The sequence below is a fragment of the Myxocyprinus asiaticus genome, chromosome 45, assembly GCF_019703515.2.
Source record: "Myxocyprinus asiaticus isolate MX2 ecotype Aquarium Trade chromosome 45, UBuf_Myxa_2, whole genome shotgun sequence".
Taxonomy (NCBI): Eukaryota; Metazoa; Chordata; class Actinopteri; order Cypriniformes; family Catostomidae; genus Myxocyprinus; species Myxocyprinus asiaticus.
In genome coordinates, this window is record NC_059388.1 from 15,257,053 (window position 1) to 15,273,290 (window position 16,238).

At 38.3% G+C, this 16,238-nt stretch overlaps 1 protein-coding gene across 6 annotated transcripts in view; it reads left to right on the forward strand.

The window, feature by feature from the left end:
• The window catches only part of anks1b (ankyrin repeat and sterile alpha motif domain containing 1B), a 240,466-nt gene that overhangs the window by 77,856 nt on the left and 146,372 nt on the right, over positions 1–16,238 (forward strand). For 4 of the 6 annotated variants that reach the window (XM_051687944.1, XM_051687947.1, XM_051687946.1 and 1 more), the window contains exons 7-10: positions 1,905–2,027; positions 3,242–3,423; positions 5,307–5,345; positions 8,352–8,468. In XM_051687944.1, coding sequence (XP_051543904.1) covers positions 1,905–2,027; positions 3,242–3,423; positions 5,307–5,345; positions 8,352–8,468 — 461 coding nt within the window. The remainder of the gene's footprint in view (positions 1–1,904; positions 2,028–3,241; positions 3,424–5,306; positions 5,346–8,351; positions 8,469–16,238) is intronic. The other 2 variants (XM_051687950.1, XM_051687948.1) reach the window with 1 other exon arrangement.

Here is a 16,238-nt window from a genome sequence, read left to right on the forward strand (position 1 = left end):
TGAATGCAGCTTCATGATTGCTGAAACAAAGCAGATAGCCACAGTCTACCGGCAGATTAATATTGTGGAGGATGAGAGTTTAAGAATATGCCCATTGCAATGAATATGCAGCCTATGTGGGGACTAGTTCTTTCAATTAGTCAAACTCCCACTTAGACTTCGGGAAACTTTTGATGTGACTTGAATAAGTGATATTTTAGTGCATTTCTATCTTTATACTGTGGAAGGCATTGTTTGGAAAATGTTAATAAAGCATTATATTGCTACATATTGTTTTCTTTTCTTCCTAAGATGGAAATAAATACATTTTGACAAGAAAAGAAGTATATATAGTGTCAAATTTAAGCACTTTCAAAATCTGCAAAAAATACTACAAAACATTATGTGATTAATCGCGATTAAAAATTGTAATCATCTGACAGCACTAGTATTTTTATACAGTATATACAGTTGAGTCCGGTTCCTAACAAGTTTTTTTTTTCTCTCCATTAACTAACATCTTAAAAAGTTTTTTTTATCCTTGCCACAGTCGCCTTTGGCTTGTTAACTGGGGGCATAAAGACATAAATACATATTTTCTTTAAATCTGTTCATTGGGGACATTGAGACATTAAGGCTGATTTGAAAAGATGTGTTTTTTGTGAAAAGTACTAAACAGTAAGCAGTATATTGGGCCTGACCTCAAACCTGCAACTCCTAAGCAGTTTTACTCATTTCACATGTGAGGGCATATACATAGTCATAAAGGCACAACAGCAAAAGCATCCTGTTTAATTCTGTTTAAGCGTCAGAGAGAGGATGGAAATGGTCTTGAAAAACAAAATTATGACTGTTCAGAAACCTTGGCTATTAGAACTTGAAGCAAACAAAAACAATGTGTAGTTAAGTTTTATTACATGCTAATTGCATTGTTATACACCTGTTATGACTTTTGTCACTTTCTATTATTGTAATATATTATATGATTGTAAAGTCTTTTTATCTCCTTTTTTTATTAACTGCCCAGACTAATGCTATTTTTCCCAGGAGATTTTATCATACAGAACAGACATTTGTTGTGTGTTGCAGAGATGTTGGCCGCTTGAGTGTTTGAATCCAATGCTCCATCCTTGTTTTCAAAAAACACACCCTCATAAAAGAATATAATGTGGTTATCTGGTTGTGAAATTAAATTCTTTTTATCTCTCATGTTGTTTCCATCCACTTTATACCCAGTGTTGTACATTTCTGAGGGTAATGAATATGCAGTCTTGGGAGTTAAGAACACCTATGACTGCTCAAAAATGTCTTCCTTTGACAAATCTGAAGTCTAAATCACCCCAGCCTTTCTCTAAATACCATTTTACCCTACAGGACAGAGGCAACATTAAAGTTCTCCTCCCTGCCTCTGTGGTCCTCAGTACCAGAATTCCAGTATCCACAGCGTGAAGGAATGTCAAACTCACGGTTGCTGTGGTTTTATAATCTACAGTCTTTGACAGCACTCTGAAACTATTGTTGTTTCCACTGTGATCATGTGGTTTGTGCCGCGTATAGTTGTTTAGGGCTACAATTACAGCTGCCACAAGCATTTCACTTTTCACCAACATAAAATGCATGCTTTTAAAGGAGAGAGAAGAGAAGAAGACTGAAAGAAAGGGGAGAGAGAAACAAGATACAAGAGACAGAAGATGAAAGTGACAAGAGACTCTAAGATGAAAGAAGAATATTAAACTCATTGAAGGTTTGAGAGAGGAGACATTGGCATCTTATCAGTATTTCATTTCCTGGTTCCACACCAGATATTTGCCTGCTTCCATTCAGGTCCTGTATGTAATCAAGCAACCTAGCTTTAAATGTGTGTGTTTGTGTACATACTGTGAATTAATAGCTCTCTCTCTCTCTCTCTCTCTCTCTCTCTCTAGATTATATTATTTTGGATTGTGACAAAGGGAACTTTCAAGAAGAGCTATTACGACAGCGTCCAGTACCAACCCCACGCACATCAATACCCTCACCTGTACCCTCACCGTCCCTACGGCATAAAAGTATGAGTTTGTGTGCTTAATCAGACTTAATGCGACATTCTGAGGACAGACTGTTCTTTACAGTAATAAGAATGGAATAGATTAAATAACTAAAACAAAATAGATCATTAACAAAAAATGAGCTAAATAACTACGTCTGAACTTTTAGGTAAAATGTTTTGTTTACAATTGTTAAAAGACACTTTTAGATACTCATTCATTACCTTCAGTTCATTATATTGCATTTAACTGCATAGTGCACCACCCAGTAGTGATGTGATTGTATTACAGCACATTGTCTGCTGTGTTGTTTTTCTCTGGCAAATAATTATTCTGTTTAATCCAATATTTGCACACCTAAATCTCTTAAAAGCTTCTTAATCAAATTCTTAATTCAAATTATTTTCACAAGAATTATTCTGCTTATTATTTTCACAAGAGGAACACAAATAGTGACATAACAGAGTAGATGTTTAACATGATCAGTGGATGGTCATTATAAGTTCAAAATGTAGTCAGCAGCGCCCCTAGTGATTAATGTTTGCAGTGCAGGGTAGTATCACTCATTCCCTTTGTGGTCTGAATTACTGTTGGATTTGTGGCTTTCATTCCAGCTGTGGCAGCATTTTCATAATGATCAAAGCTAAACTTCAGAGTTTGTCAGCCACAAAACAACACATCAGCACACAATGGAGCTGCATGCCAGAAAACAAGCAATTGTCTCCGCTTATAAAATATTGATAAACAGAGAAGGGAGAAAAAGAATGAATAAGAGGAGTTACAGAGGGAATGGGTCTCAAGATGAAAGCTATGTAAATAAACATTTAAATACAGAAAAAGCTGTTACAGAGAATATTGATGTGCCTTTGATATAAAACCTGGAATTGGGGAACCTGGGGAAAATTGTGTTGTCCAGGCCTGGAAAAGTTGTGGAAATGTACTATGAATATACATTTTTCTAGTCTACTCTAAAATGTTATTTTATAGTTTTTTATTGGCAAATTGGTCTGAATTTGATTATTATTATTTTTGTTATCCTATGCATTTATCACAATCGACTATAAAAGTAATAATAACAAAAAAAGTGTTTCAAAAAATGTGGAGACTTGATTTAATGATACACATGCACACACACACACACTCAACTTCTGTACATTTGACCATAAACTCATTATTCTTGAATTTAAATTCCTCATTCGTCTTCTCTCTCTCCCTCTCTCTCCTTCCCTATGCAGATGAGGCAGTGACAGGGGAATTGTCCAAGTTGCTGGATGAAATAAAGGTCTGTCGTGATAAGGATTGCTCCTTTGAGGAGCTGTGTCAGACCATCTCTTCTCACTCTCAGTCCATGGAGAGCTTCGGCAGTGGGCGGCTTTCAGACGAGGAGCGAAACGGCACTCTCACTCGAATAAGCAAGGTGTGTTTGGAATTTTTTGGGGGGAATAATTTGGCTTTTTTGGCTGATCTTAGAACCGTTATGCATGCTGGTTCTAGATTTGAAGTGAGAATTGTGTTATCTAATCTCATCATATGAAATCCCTTAAAAAAAAAAAAAAACAACATATTTGCATTTTCATTGAAAAGAAATCAATAACATCAATCCATCAATGTCAGGAGGTCATAATGATCTTTGAATAAAGAGGTGTTTAATGTTGATGCAGTACCTTTCTCTGTCCAATAGAGGGCAGGCTCAAACACAGGTTGCAGTGCTGGGTATCCCTCAGTTTATGCAATCTCATAAATACATATTTATAGGTCTAAAACAGTCCCATTTCTGTTTGCCAGATTTAATCACTGATGTTATTTAACACAAATAGAATCTTGTTTTTGACTTCATCACATTGCGGCACAAACACGTCAGCTGATGGAATGAATTTCATCTTATGGAAGGGACAGATAAAGTGCACATTAAATGCAGTATTGAGTTAGCTGAAGGTATGTTGTAGGTTATCTGTCACAGTGATTACTGGATCACGTTCTGCTCCACTGCGTTCGGTGTTTCAATACAATCAAATGTATTTATGTCAGGTCAATCAATCACAAGTCTGCAGAGCCCAGATAAATAATCACAACAACACTCTCTCGAGCCATTAGGATCAATTCTAGTCACATATCAAAAACTCATGGTCAAGTCTTTTCTGATGTGGCTGAAGGGGTTGGAGTTATTTTGGGTAACTGATATAAAAGTGTTCTGGTGAGAGGCACACCTGCCAATGGTAAAAATAGTAAGTTCTCAAATTAAAAACATATGAGTGTTTCTTCAACTTCAGTCAGTTCGGTCAATTTAGCCCTGTAAATTGTTGGAAAATAAAATCCTGTTAAAACATTTGAACTCTCCCACTAGCTTATTTAATTGATCTACTAATAATGTCTAACAGTGTATGTACATACATCACATAAGATTTATATAATTCTTTCTTTTTTTTTTTTCTTTTTCTAAATGTTATGTAAATTCCCAAAACAGATTCTGTATTGTGTTTAAAAGAATTCCATGGTGGAAATGACGGTGATCGAAATTACAGACATTTTTAATGTCCGACTTGTTTATCTTGCTAAGGCTAATTTCATAGAAAACATTGTGTATCGTAAATACACACAATTGCATAATATTTTCATAATCTTTGTATAATTTGTCAAAATTACAGCTTGTTTGGAAGTGATCAGTGTTGGGTGTGTAATCTTATTACAAAGTAATTTGTTACTGTAATGTAAATACTTCTTTTTCATAAAGTAGTGTAACACATTACAGTTAAAATTCTTGTAATCAGATTACAGTTACCAACTTTCAGTTATGTCTCTGGCCTCACCGGATTTATTCAAAAACCCAACTATCCAGCTGATAAACACTTGCCCAATACACTCCACGGAGGCAAAAATACTGTTAATTACTTTTAAGTACATTACTTGGGTTACACATATTTCTAAAATAATATTTATGTAGAATGCATTTAAAACATCGATTATGTTCACGTCTGTGTTTCTTTGACAGCTGAAGGGACACTGAAAATGAACACGGAGGAAATATTGACATTATTTTGAATTTGAACTTTCACAATTTTCTGTGAAAATTCTTTTGGAGAATAACTAAAAAGTCATTAGTATGTGTAATTGCTTTCCTTGTAAAGTAATCAGTAAAGTAATTAATTACAATTTAAGAGAAGTAATTTGCAATTAGGTGGATTACTATTTTTGAGTAATTTACCCAACATTGGAAATTATGCCCAATAAAAATATTCTGCTCACAAGTGATATTTATCTTAATTTTTCTTTGTTTTCTTCAAACATCTGTAAAAACGCCAGCTCGCTGGCCCAATGGCGGAATCCAGCGAAGTGGTGAAGGTATCTGCACGTTCGTCTTTTTCGTGCATGTGTGGCTGTAGCGTCATTACTGTTTGATTTAGTTAAGACCAAATCTGACTCCATTATTAATTTTATCTGACTCCAGTTATATTAGACCTCAAATTTAGTTTGAGATTCCAATTATTATTGATCATCAATTGAGATTTTCTCTATATTTGGATACTTGAATATTCTAGTTAATTCTATACTTTTACATTGCACTCGTTCATTTGGATTCCTGTTAGTAGAGTCTACACCAGGTTATACATGATCATTCCACAAACTGGCCAGTTTTGTGTCATTATCCAGAGGTATTTGACTTAATAATATAAGTTGCTCCCTGCATACTTTTATTTGAATAATAGTTTTGTTTAGTCCCCCTAGATCTGCATACACTTGATTAAAACTACTCTCAACCAGAGGAGTGACTTATACTACCTGGATAGGCCAGCCAACGCTACCGTATCCAGAGAGTACTTTTAATTAGTCTCCATAGTTTCCTATCTGCCCTTGGCCAGAGTAATGTTAACAGTAACCAGAGGTAATGACTACCATTATTTAGGCAAGTCGACCAACATTTTGTTGTTCTAAATAATTATTATATTTAATCCCTACAGTCTAGGTACACTTAATGCCGAATAGTTAGCCAGAATGCTAAGGTCTCAGAAGACATGCCTGATTCTCTATCAACGCTGAGCCGTTGGTTTGTACTAACACTGATTGCAGATTTGTGTCAACAAGTAGGAGAGAGAACAGATGTAGAAAGACAACGAGGCAATTCTTGCTCAGTTGGTTGTGAGACTGTATCTTTGCGAGAAAGTTTCTATGCTATTTTCTCAGAGATCATACATTTGCTCTTTGCTTGTTTTGTCCTTTGAATGCAAACACCTTGGCACCCTGCCTTACACATCACTTGTCTTCATCTTAAGCATGCTCTTCACTGACACTTTTGTCGACATGGTTGACAAGTGCACTAACTTTTCACAAAAAATATTGTTTGTTGAGGTGGAAATGATGTCACAACTGTGGGACAGTCATAATTTTTGAAAAACTGATAGAAATTAAAATATTGATATGGTTTATTTTACACTTTGTTTAGATTATCTTAGTTTTAAACACAATTTGTATTTTTATAATGGATTTTCATAGGTCATGGACAAGGCTAAAACAGTAAAATCTGTACATACACTGGTGGCCAAAAGTTTGGAATAATGTACAGATTTTGCTCTTATGGAAAGAAATTGATACTTTTATTCACCAAAGTTGCATTCAAATGATCACAATGTATAGTCAGGACATTAATAATGTGAAAAATTACTATTACAATTTAAAAAAAAAAAATGTTCAGAACTTCTTAAACTACTTCAAAGAGTTCTCATCAAAAAATCCTCCACGTGCAGCAATGACAGCTTTGCAGATCCTTGGCATTCAAGCTGTCAGTTTGTCCAGATACTCAGGTGACATTTCACCCCACGCTTCCTGTAGCACTTGTCATAGATGTAGCTGTCTTGTCGGGCACTTCTCACGCACCTTACAGTCTAGCTGATCCCACAAAAGCTCAATGGGGTTAAGATCCATAACACTCTTTTCCAATTATCTGTTGTCCAATGTCTGTTTCTTTGCCCACTCTAACCTTTTCTTTTTGTTTCAAAAAGTGTCTTTTTCTTTGCAGTTCTTCCCATAAGGCCTGCACCCCTGAGTCTTCTCTTTACCGTTGTACATGAAACTGGTGTTGAGCGGGTAGAATTCAATGAAGCTGTCAGCTGAGGACATGTGAGGCGTCTATTTCTCAAACTAGAGACTCTGATGTACTTATCCTCTTGTTTAGTTGTACATCTGGCCTTCCACATCTCTTTCTGTCCTTGATAGAGCCAGTTGTCCTTTGTCTTTGAAGACTGTAGTGTACACCTTTGTATGAAATCTTCAGTTTTTTGGCAGTTTCAAGCATTGTATAGCCTTCATTCCTCAAAACAATGATTGACTGACGAGTTTCTTTTTTTGCCATATTTGACCTAATATTGACCTTCAGACATGCCAGTCTAATGCATACTGTGGCAACTCAAAAACCAAAACAATGTTAAGCTTCATTTAACGAACCAAATATCTTTCAGCAGTGTTTGATATGATGGCAAGTTATTTTCTAGTACCAAATTAGCACTTTAGCATGATTACTCAAGGATAAGGTGTTGGAGTGATGGCTGCTGGAAATGGTGCCTGTCTAGATTTGATCAAAAATGACTTTTTTCAAATAGTGATGGTGCTGTTTTTTACATCAGTAATGTCCTGACTATACTTTGTGATCAGTTGAATGCCACTTTGGTGAATTAAAGTACCAATTTCCTTCCGAATCAGCAAAATCTGTACATTACTCCAAACTTTTGGCCGCCAGTGTACGTAATTAACTAAAAATAAATAATGAAGACCTACTGAAGAGTTTCCAATTCAGTTTTAATGAGACCTTCCTGTAACAAAAATAAATAAAGTTAAAATATATTTGAATAAAAATCAACCCCTGGCACATGAACATGCCCAAAGTTGAAGAAACATATCTGTCCCATTGACAAAGGAATTCATTATTCATTTTTCCCTTGCAAATTTAAAGCAAATGTCATTGTGTTACATACTGGTGAGTATCCTATACAGTACAAAAAAACATCCATCATTCCCATCATAATTTTGTTCCTCATATTTTGTGTCTCACATAGAGTTCTGAATTAACAACAACAAAAGAAATACACTTCCCATTTTCCTACTGGCTTCCTATTTTTAGAACTAGCCTTTTACAATTGGTTGGCTCAAATCAGATAAAAAAAAAAAAAAGGTTATTTGTTCTCCTATGTGCTGCTTGGCAAGTGTTAATTTTGGACCCTGGATGCTCGAGAGAGAGGAATACACTTATCTTAATCTTGTGTTGTGGTGGCATGACCTGAGATCAGTATCTATACCTCAGCCTGTGTACTCCTGTTGATTGTATGTAATTGTATATACCTCACCACTCGGCTGTAGCGGCTCACTCCCCCGTTGCCCCCGGCGATTGAAGAGGAGGAAAAGAGCTGCGGTCCATCAGGCCTGTGGGAGGCACTCACTCCCTGCAACGGCTGCAGAAACCTGGGCTTCTCTCAGGTAGGTACACAAACTTGTTTTTTTTTTTTTTTTTTTTTGCCTTTTTGACACTGTTCATACCCTCCTCTTCATCTTTTATCTGAGGATGACTTAGTCAATATTTATTATGTTTTATTTAAATATTTATATTCATTTTCATTCTAATGTCTATATGCCAGTTAAATCAGGTATGTCTTTAGAAGTCGAAGCATGCTGCTATGGTAACTTTAGCCAACCAACCACAAAGATCTTCAAAGACTTTCTGGGCATCTAAAAGATGGTCTTTTATCTTAAATTCTGATTGTGGATGAAAGGGTGAATGAAGAAATTAATGGACTGAGGTTTTAAGGAAGAAAGTATGCCATTCTTTACACTGAACACTGGTGCCAAAAAGTATTTGGACACTTTTGGACACTTGCTGTAAATCACACTAATAAATGTCTGAATATCATTGCTTTAGAAACAGAATATATTACTTAATGACATCTTAAAACAAATAATGCTAGACCTTTTCTTCGAACTAACTTTTCTAAGCAATGTATGTTGTTCAGACTTTGGGCATGTTCTACAAAATTTGACATCTAGAAAGTGTCCAATTTTGTTTTATTAAAACCTAAAAATGTTTGCTTGTTTTGGTAACACTTTTAGTTTCCATTTATTAATATTAGTTAAAATGAACTAACAGTTAACAATACTTTTACAGCATTTATTAATCTTGGTTAATGTTAATTTCAACATACTGTGTAGTAATACATTTTTTAAATCAAAAGTTGTATATGTTAACATTAGTTAATGCAATATGAACTAACATGAACTTACAATGAACAATTGTATTTTTATTAACTAACATTAACAAAGATTAATAAATGCTTTAAAACATATATTGTTCATTGTAAGTTCATGATACCCAGTGCATTAACTAATGTTAATGAATGGAACCTCATTGTGAAGTGTTACTCTTGTTTTGATATCTGGTTACATAATATAATTCATACAGCAATCTAAATTTTTATGCAAGGAATTTGCTCATGTTGTTTTACCACCCACAAACACACAAATCTTTGACTATGGCCTCATGCTAAGGCGTCTTTCATTATGCCAGAATAAGGAAGAGGTATCCCCTTCCTTCAGACAGGAAGTCTAATTATCCCATAGGAAGTGTAATCATGTCACACGCTGATCCACCCACCTGCACCATGCGAGGAGACCTCCCGCTACCATGGAAACAGGAATGTTCATGTGAAGGTGCCTACAGGCTGGGGGAGGAGACAATTCAGTTTCAGGAAGAGTTGGGGTTCCTTGAGACGAAAGTGATACTTTTGCACCCTCAAACAAACCCTGAACTCCGTCACTGGCTCTCTTCCGCAGGGAGAGGGATGCACATGCATTCCAAGGGGTTCTTGTAGTTGCTAGGAGACACAGAATTCATAAAGTGCAAGGCGTGGGATATCCACCCACCTCCCAATTGACAGATCTGAGTCTCCATCAAAACAGGTGCGTCATAGCACTGTGAAATAACATCCAGAGAAAACATCCAGAAAGGGAGAGGGAGAGAGAAAGACTGGGCATCTGCTTCCAAAGCCTCTGCTTTCTCATTCAAACTGTTCTCCACTATTCCTCTTTTTTCTTTTCTTTTTTAAATCTCTTAATTTTCTCTCTCTCTTTTTTTTTTTTTATTTATTCTGGTTCTCACTGTCCATCTTTTACTATAACATCATATACTACATGACCAAAAGTATGTGGACACCCCCTTCTAATTATCATGTTGGGCTATTTCAGTCATTCCAGTGAAAATAAATCTTAGGCCACGTCCACACTAATACTTTTTCAGTTAAAAACCCCATATTATGTTTCCTAATGTCATTGTTTTCCAAAGTATGCAGTACTTGAGATTGGTTTTGAAAGTCTCCGTTTTGGGTGGAGGAAAACACAGTTCCAGTGTGGAGAGAGAAGCATAAACATGGATAAATTCATATGTTTTTAATAAGTTCCATATCTCTATTTTCAGATTCCTAACATCATCTTTTTCCAAAGTACTCTCACAGAGCACTTTATTAGGAACACTATGGTCCTAATAAAGTGCCCGACGTGGTCTTCTGCTGTTGTAGCCCATCTGCCTCAAGGTTCAACGTGTTGTGCATTCTGAGATGCTATTCTGCTCACTGCAATTGTACAGAGTGATTATACTGTAGCCTATCTGCCTGATCGAACCAGTCTGGCCATTCTCCGTTCACCTCCCTCATCAACAAGGTATTTCCGTCCGGAGAACTGCCGCTCACTGGATGTTTTTTGGCACCATTCTGAGTAAACTCTAGAGACTGTTGTGCGTGAACATCCCAGGAGATCAGCAGTTGCAGAAATACACAAACCAGCCCGTCTGGCACCAACAATCATGCCACGGTTGAAATCACTGAGATCAAATTTTTTTCCCCATTCTGATGGTAGATGTGAACATTAACTGGAACTCCTGACCCATATCTGAATGATTTCATGCATTGCAATGCTGTCACACTATTGGCTGATTAAATATTCGCATGAATAAGTAGGCATACAGCTGTTTGTAATAAAGTGCTCAGTGAATGTATGCTGTAATGGAGAGCGTTTTTGAAAGTATTAGTTTTCGGTGGAGGTAAACACTGTTCAAGTTTGGATGAGAAGTGTAAACGTAGCAAAATGAAAACACATTACATGTTAGTGTCGATGTGGACTTCATTATGAGATTCTGACTTGTAAAAAACGTTCACGTCTTCGTAGAACAGTATATGGTTGTGCATGTCAAATCTGTGCCTGTGCATTTGTTTGTTTTTGCTTATTTGTTTGGTTTGCACATTGTTTTTGCATCTACTCCTATTTCTGCAGTCAGCAAACATGCATTTAATCTGCGTACTGAAAACATCTTGTGATTCCAGATCAAAGTGAGTGTTTCCATTTTTAGCATCTGCTATGCGATGTTTTTCTCTTTTCTTATCTTCAGCTTGCATATAGCATCTTTTAGTCATGAATTACTGGTCTGCATTTCACTGCATGTAATTTGGTTGGTCTTGTCCTGCTTTATGGCTGTGTAGTTTCACAAAACCCACTAATTGCAGTGTAAGAGGTCCGGGAAGTGTAGTATTTCATGTGTATTGTCACTTGGCTTTTATAATTGTGCTGAATGGCTGTATATGTGTATGTGTGAGTGTATTAGAGGTAACATATGTCCCTTGCTCTTGCTGACTGCCCAGTGTGATTTAAGAGCTGAACATGTACGCCGTTGGCTGTGTTTAATAGATAATTCTGAAAACGACAGTCCATGTTTTATGAGCCATTTTAGAGCCAAATCCAAGAGACAGTGCAGAAGACTGGCCATACTGCAAATAAATACACAGTCTCACTAAAACTGGACTCAACGCAACATAAACACCTTATTAATGGATGATTTATAACAAAATTGACTCGTTTTAGGAGGAATTTCACTAAGTTTTATTTACCACCAAGCTACAAGCACATTAAAGTGATAGTTCACCCAAAAATTCTGTCATCATTTATTTACCCTCATGACTTTTCTTTCCTCCATGGAACACAAAAGGAGATGTTTGGCAGATTTACAGCCTTGGTCACCAATCACTTTCATTCCAGTTTTTTCCATACAATAAAAGTGAATAGTGACTGAGGCTGGAAGAAATTGTCCCTTTTAAAATATTCTTTTATTCTTTTGTTTGTGCAGTTGTGCTCTTGAAACCAATTATGTACGACATTAAAATTGCATTAAAGACCTCCACTCAACTTCTTTCATTCTTAGTGAGCATTGACGTTGTTGTCCTTGACTTTCCACCTCGGAAATCTTGTATGTTCGGATTATTCATTGTAATTTGAATATAAAAGAAAGCCTAGGCACTAGAGATGCAACACCACTGGGTTCCCCTGAGTGATTGTTGTAAAAGATTCCTTCATCATTTTCATTTGAATCTTCATCCTCCTCTGCCCACTCTACTGCAGTATAGCATAATCTTCTTTGTATACCTGTGACTCATATTTTAAATCTCAGATTGCTGACAGTGACTTCATGTACCGAACGGGTTTCTGTGCTTCTTCCTAGGTGCTGGAAGCTAATTAGGGCAGCTAATGAATGTTAACTTCTTGCAGACTGTGCAGGCAGTGCGTGATAAGGTGATGTCAGTTAGTGCAGCATAAGAACCTTCTGAGGAGAACAGTTGTGCCATGTAGCCTATATCTTCTACATCTCAAAATGCCTCCAGTCTCCCTACTAGCTCTTACTGGCTATCTGCTCTTAGTGTGTATGGTTGACTACCTTTAGTTTTTGCTTCCTTGTCCTGCTCTTTGCCTCTATAGTGTGTTTTTAAAAGTAAGGCGAGTAAGGCGAGTGAATAAGTTGGCCGGTAACTTTCATATGAACTGGAACATAATACATGCTCACTGTACCAATAGTGCTTCTGTTCTGAACATTAAAATGGGTCTGATTAAGGCAAATAACACTGAATAACTTGCGTTTCAGACAAAAATTTGCATGTAAGTTTATATATTTCTTGTCTGCACCGAAAATAGTTGCAAAAGAAGCCAAAACATCAAACTCAAGTCCCTCTCTGCACTGTTGTAATACTCGAGTGCTGTTTTGTTTCTGAACAAATCAGGTATTTATGCTAGAATTATTCTCATTCACTTCCATTGTTTCGGTTATGAACGTTGAGTCTATGATTTAATGACTCACATTAATAACATAATAGTCGTCGCTCATTTGACGCCACCTACTGGCGTAAAGATGTAATCTGCCGAAATGGTCACTGAATTAATCTTATTGGCGAATGGATTCAAAAAGGCTTGAGTCACTGGGATTAATCAAAATCCCCACCACTATTTGGAAAGACGTGAACACAGACATGCGGAGTAATACAAATAAACTAAATAGCGGCCCAGTGCTGTTAAATTGGATATCAGCACTCTTGGAATGCAACATGGCCAATCAAATTTGAGGGCCAGAACTAACTCAAATCAAATCAAAATCAAATCAAATCACTTTATTGTCACACAGCCATATACACAAGTGCAATGGTGTGTGAAATTCTTGGGTGCAGTTCCGATCAACATAGCAGTCGTGACAGTGATGAGACAGTACCAATTTACAATAACATCAAATTAACACAGCACAATTTAAACATCTGATATACACATAATTACACTCAACAATATACAAATAATAACATACACTGTACAGTATACAATACGCACTATATAGATACACATTATTCAATAAAAATAAAAAATAAAAATATATAAAAAAGTATATATAGTAGTATATATAGAATGTACAGTAGGTTGTATTGTACTGTATTGACATTCAGGCTGTCGGTTAATAGTCAGTTGTTAAGAGAGAATATAATATAATAATAATATAATTTATGACAGTCCGGTGTGAGATATTATAAAGTGCAGTGCTGATGTATTTGATCGTGGGAGATCCAGAGTTCAGAAGTCTGATTGCTTGGGGGAAGAAGCTATCATGGAGTCGGCTGGTGCGGGTTCTGATGCTGCGATACCGCCTACCTGATGGTAGCAGTGAGAACAGCCCATGGCTCGGGTGGCTGGAGTCTCTGATGATCCTCCGAGCTTTTTTCACACACCGCCTTGTAAATATTTCCTGGAGGGAGGGAAGCTCACCTCCGATGATGTGTCTGGCAGTTCGCACCACCCTTTGCAGTGCTTTGCGGTTGTGGGCGGTGCTGTTGCCGTACCAGGCGGAGATACAGCCAGTCAGGATGCTCTCTACAGTGCAGGTGTAGAACCGTGTGAGGATGTGGCGGTTCATTCCAAACTTCCTCAGCCGTCTCAGGAAGAAGAGGCGCTGATGAGCCTTCTTCACAACGACTTCAGTGTGGATGGACCATGTGAGTTCCTCAGTGATGTGGACACCCAGGAACTTGAAGCTGCTGACTCTCTCCACTGGTGCTCCATTGATGGTGATGGGACTGTGTTCTCTGTCTTTTCTTCTGAAGTCCACCACAAGCTCCTTTGTCTTACTGACATTGAGGGAGAGGTTGTGCTCCTGACACCAGTGTGTCAGAGTGTGCACCTCCTCTCTGTAGGCTGTTTCATCATTGTCAGTGATCAGACCTACCACCGTCGTGTCATCAGCAAACTTAATGATGAATACAGGAGTGGGCTGAGAACACAGCCCTGCGGGGCTCCAGTGTTGAGGGTCAGTGAGGAGGAGATGTTGCTGCCTATTCTAACCACCTGGTGTCTGCTTGACAGGAAGTCCAGGATCCAGCTGCACAGCGAGCTGTTTAAGCCCAGAGCCCGGAGTTTCTCATCTAGCTTGGAGGGCACTATGGTGTTGAATGCTGAGCTGTAGTCTACAAACAGCATTCTCACATAAGTGTTCTTTTTTTCCAGGTGGGAGAGAGCAGTGTGTGTTGTAGATGCAATGGCATCATCAGTGGAGCGGTTGTTGCGGTAAGCAAACTGCAGCGGGTCAAGAGAGAGAGGCAGCACAGAGCAGATGTAATCTCTGATTAGTCTCTTAAAGCATTTGCTGATGATGGGGGTCAGAACAACAGGACGCCAGTCATTTAAGCACGTTATTTTTGATTGTTTTGGAACAGGCACAATGGTGGATGTTTTAAAGCATGTGGGGACTACAGACAAAGAGAGGGAAAGGTTGAAAATGTCCGTAAAAACACCAGCCAGCTGGTTCGCGCACGCTCTGATGACGCGGCCCGGAATGCCGTCTGGGCCCGTGGCTTTGCGGATATTCACCCGTCGGAAGGATTGGGTTACATCCGCTACAGAGACGGAGAGTGAACTGACCTCTGTAGCTTCAGCCGCGAGAGCTCTCTCCGCGAGGGCGGTGTTATTTCCCTCGAAACGATCATAAAAAGTATTTAGCTCATCCGGGAGAGAGGCAGCGGTGTTTATGGCGGAGTTTTTATTCCCTTTAAAGTCCGTGATGATGTTAATTCCCTGCCACATGCTTCTGGAGTTGGTGGTGTTAAACTGTCCTTCAATCTTGCTCCTGTACTGGCGTTTTGCGGTTCTGATTCGGAGGGCATAACTGGCTTGTTTATGCTCCTCCGCGTTCCCGGAATTAAAAGCGGAGGTCCACACATTAAGTGCCGTGCGAACATCGCTATTAATCCAAGGTTTCTGATTCGGATAGATCCGTATTATTCTGGTCGGAACCACGTCCTCTACGCACGTTCTGATGAAACGCATTATGCTATCAGCGTAAAGCTCGATGTCGTCATCAGAGGCGGACCGGAACATCTCCCAGTCCGTGTGATCAAAACAGTCTTGTAGCGCAGAATCTGATTGGTCCGACCAGCACTGGATCGTTCTGAGGGTGGGTGCTTCCTGTTTCAATTTCTGCCTGTAAGCGATCAGAAGCAGAATGGAAGAGTGGTCCGATTTGCCAAATGGTGGGCGGGGGAGGGATTTGTAGCCATGCCAGAAGGGAGAGTAGCAATGGTCCAAAACCCGGTCCCCTCGTGTGTTGAAACTAATGTGTTGGTGGTATTTTGGTGCGACTGATTTTAAACTGTCTTTATTAAAGTCCCCGGTCACAATGAACGCGGCCTCAGGGTGCACGGTTTCCTGCTCACTTATACTCCCATACAGTTCCTTGAGTGCCCGGTCTGTGTCGGCTTGTGGGGGAATGTAAACAGCTGTGATAATGATCACTGTGAATTCCCTCGGTAGCCAGAATGGTCGACACAGAAGCATAAGAAATTCCAGATCAGGAGAGCAGAAAGACTTGATAGAATGTACGTTCCTCTGATCACACCAGGATTTGTTGAT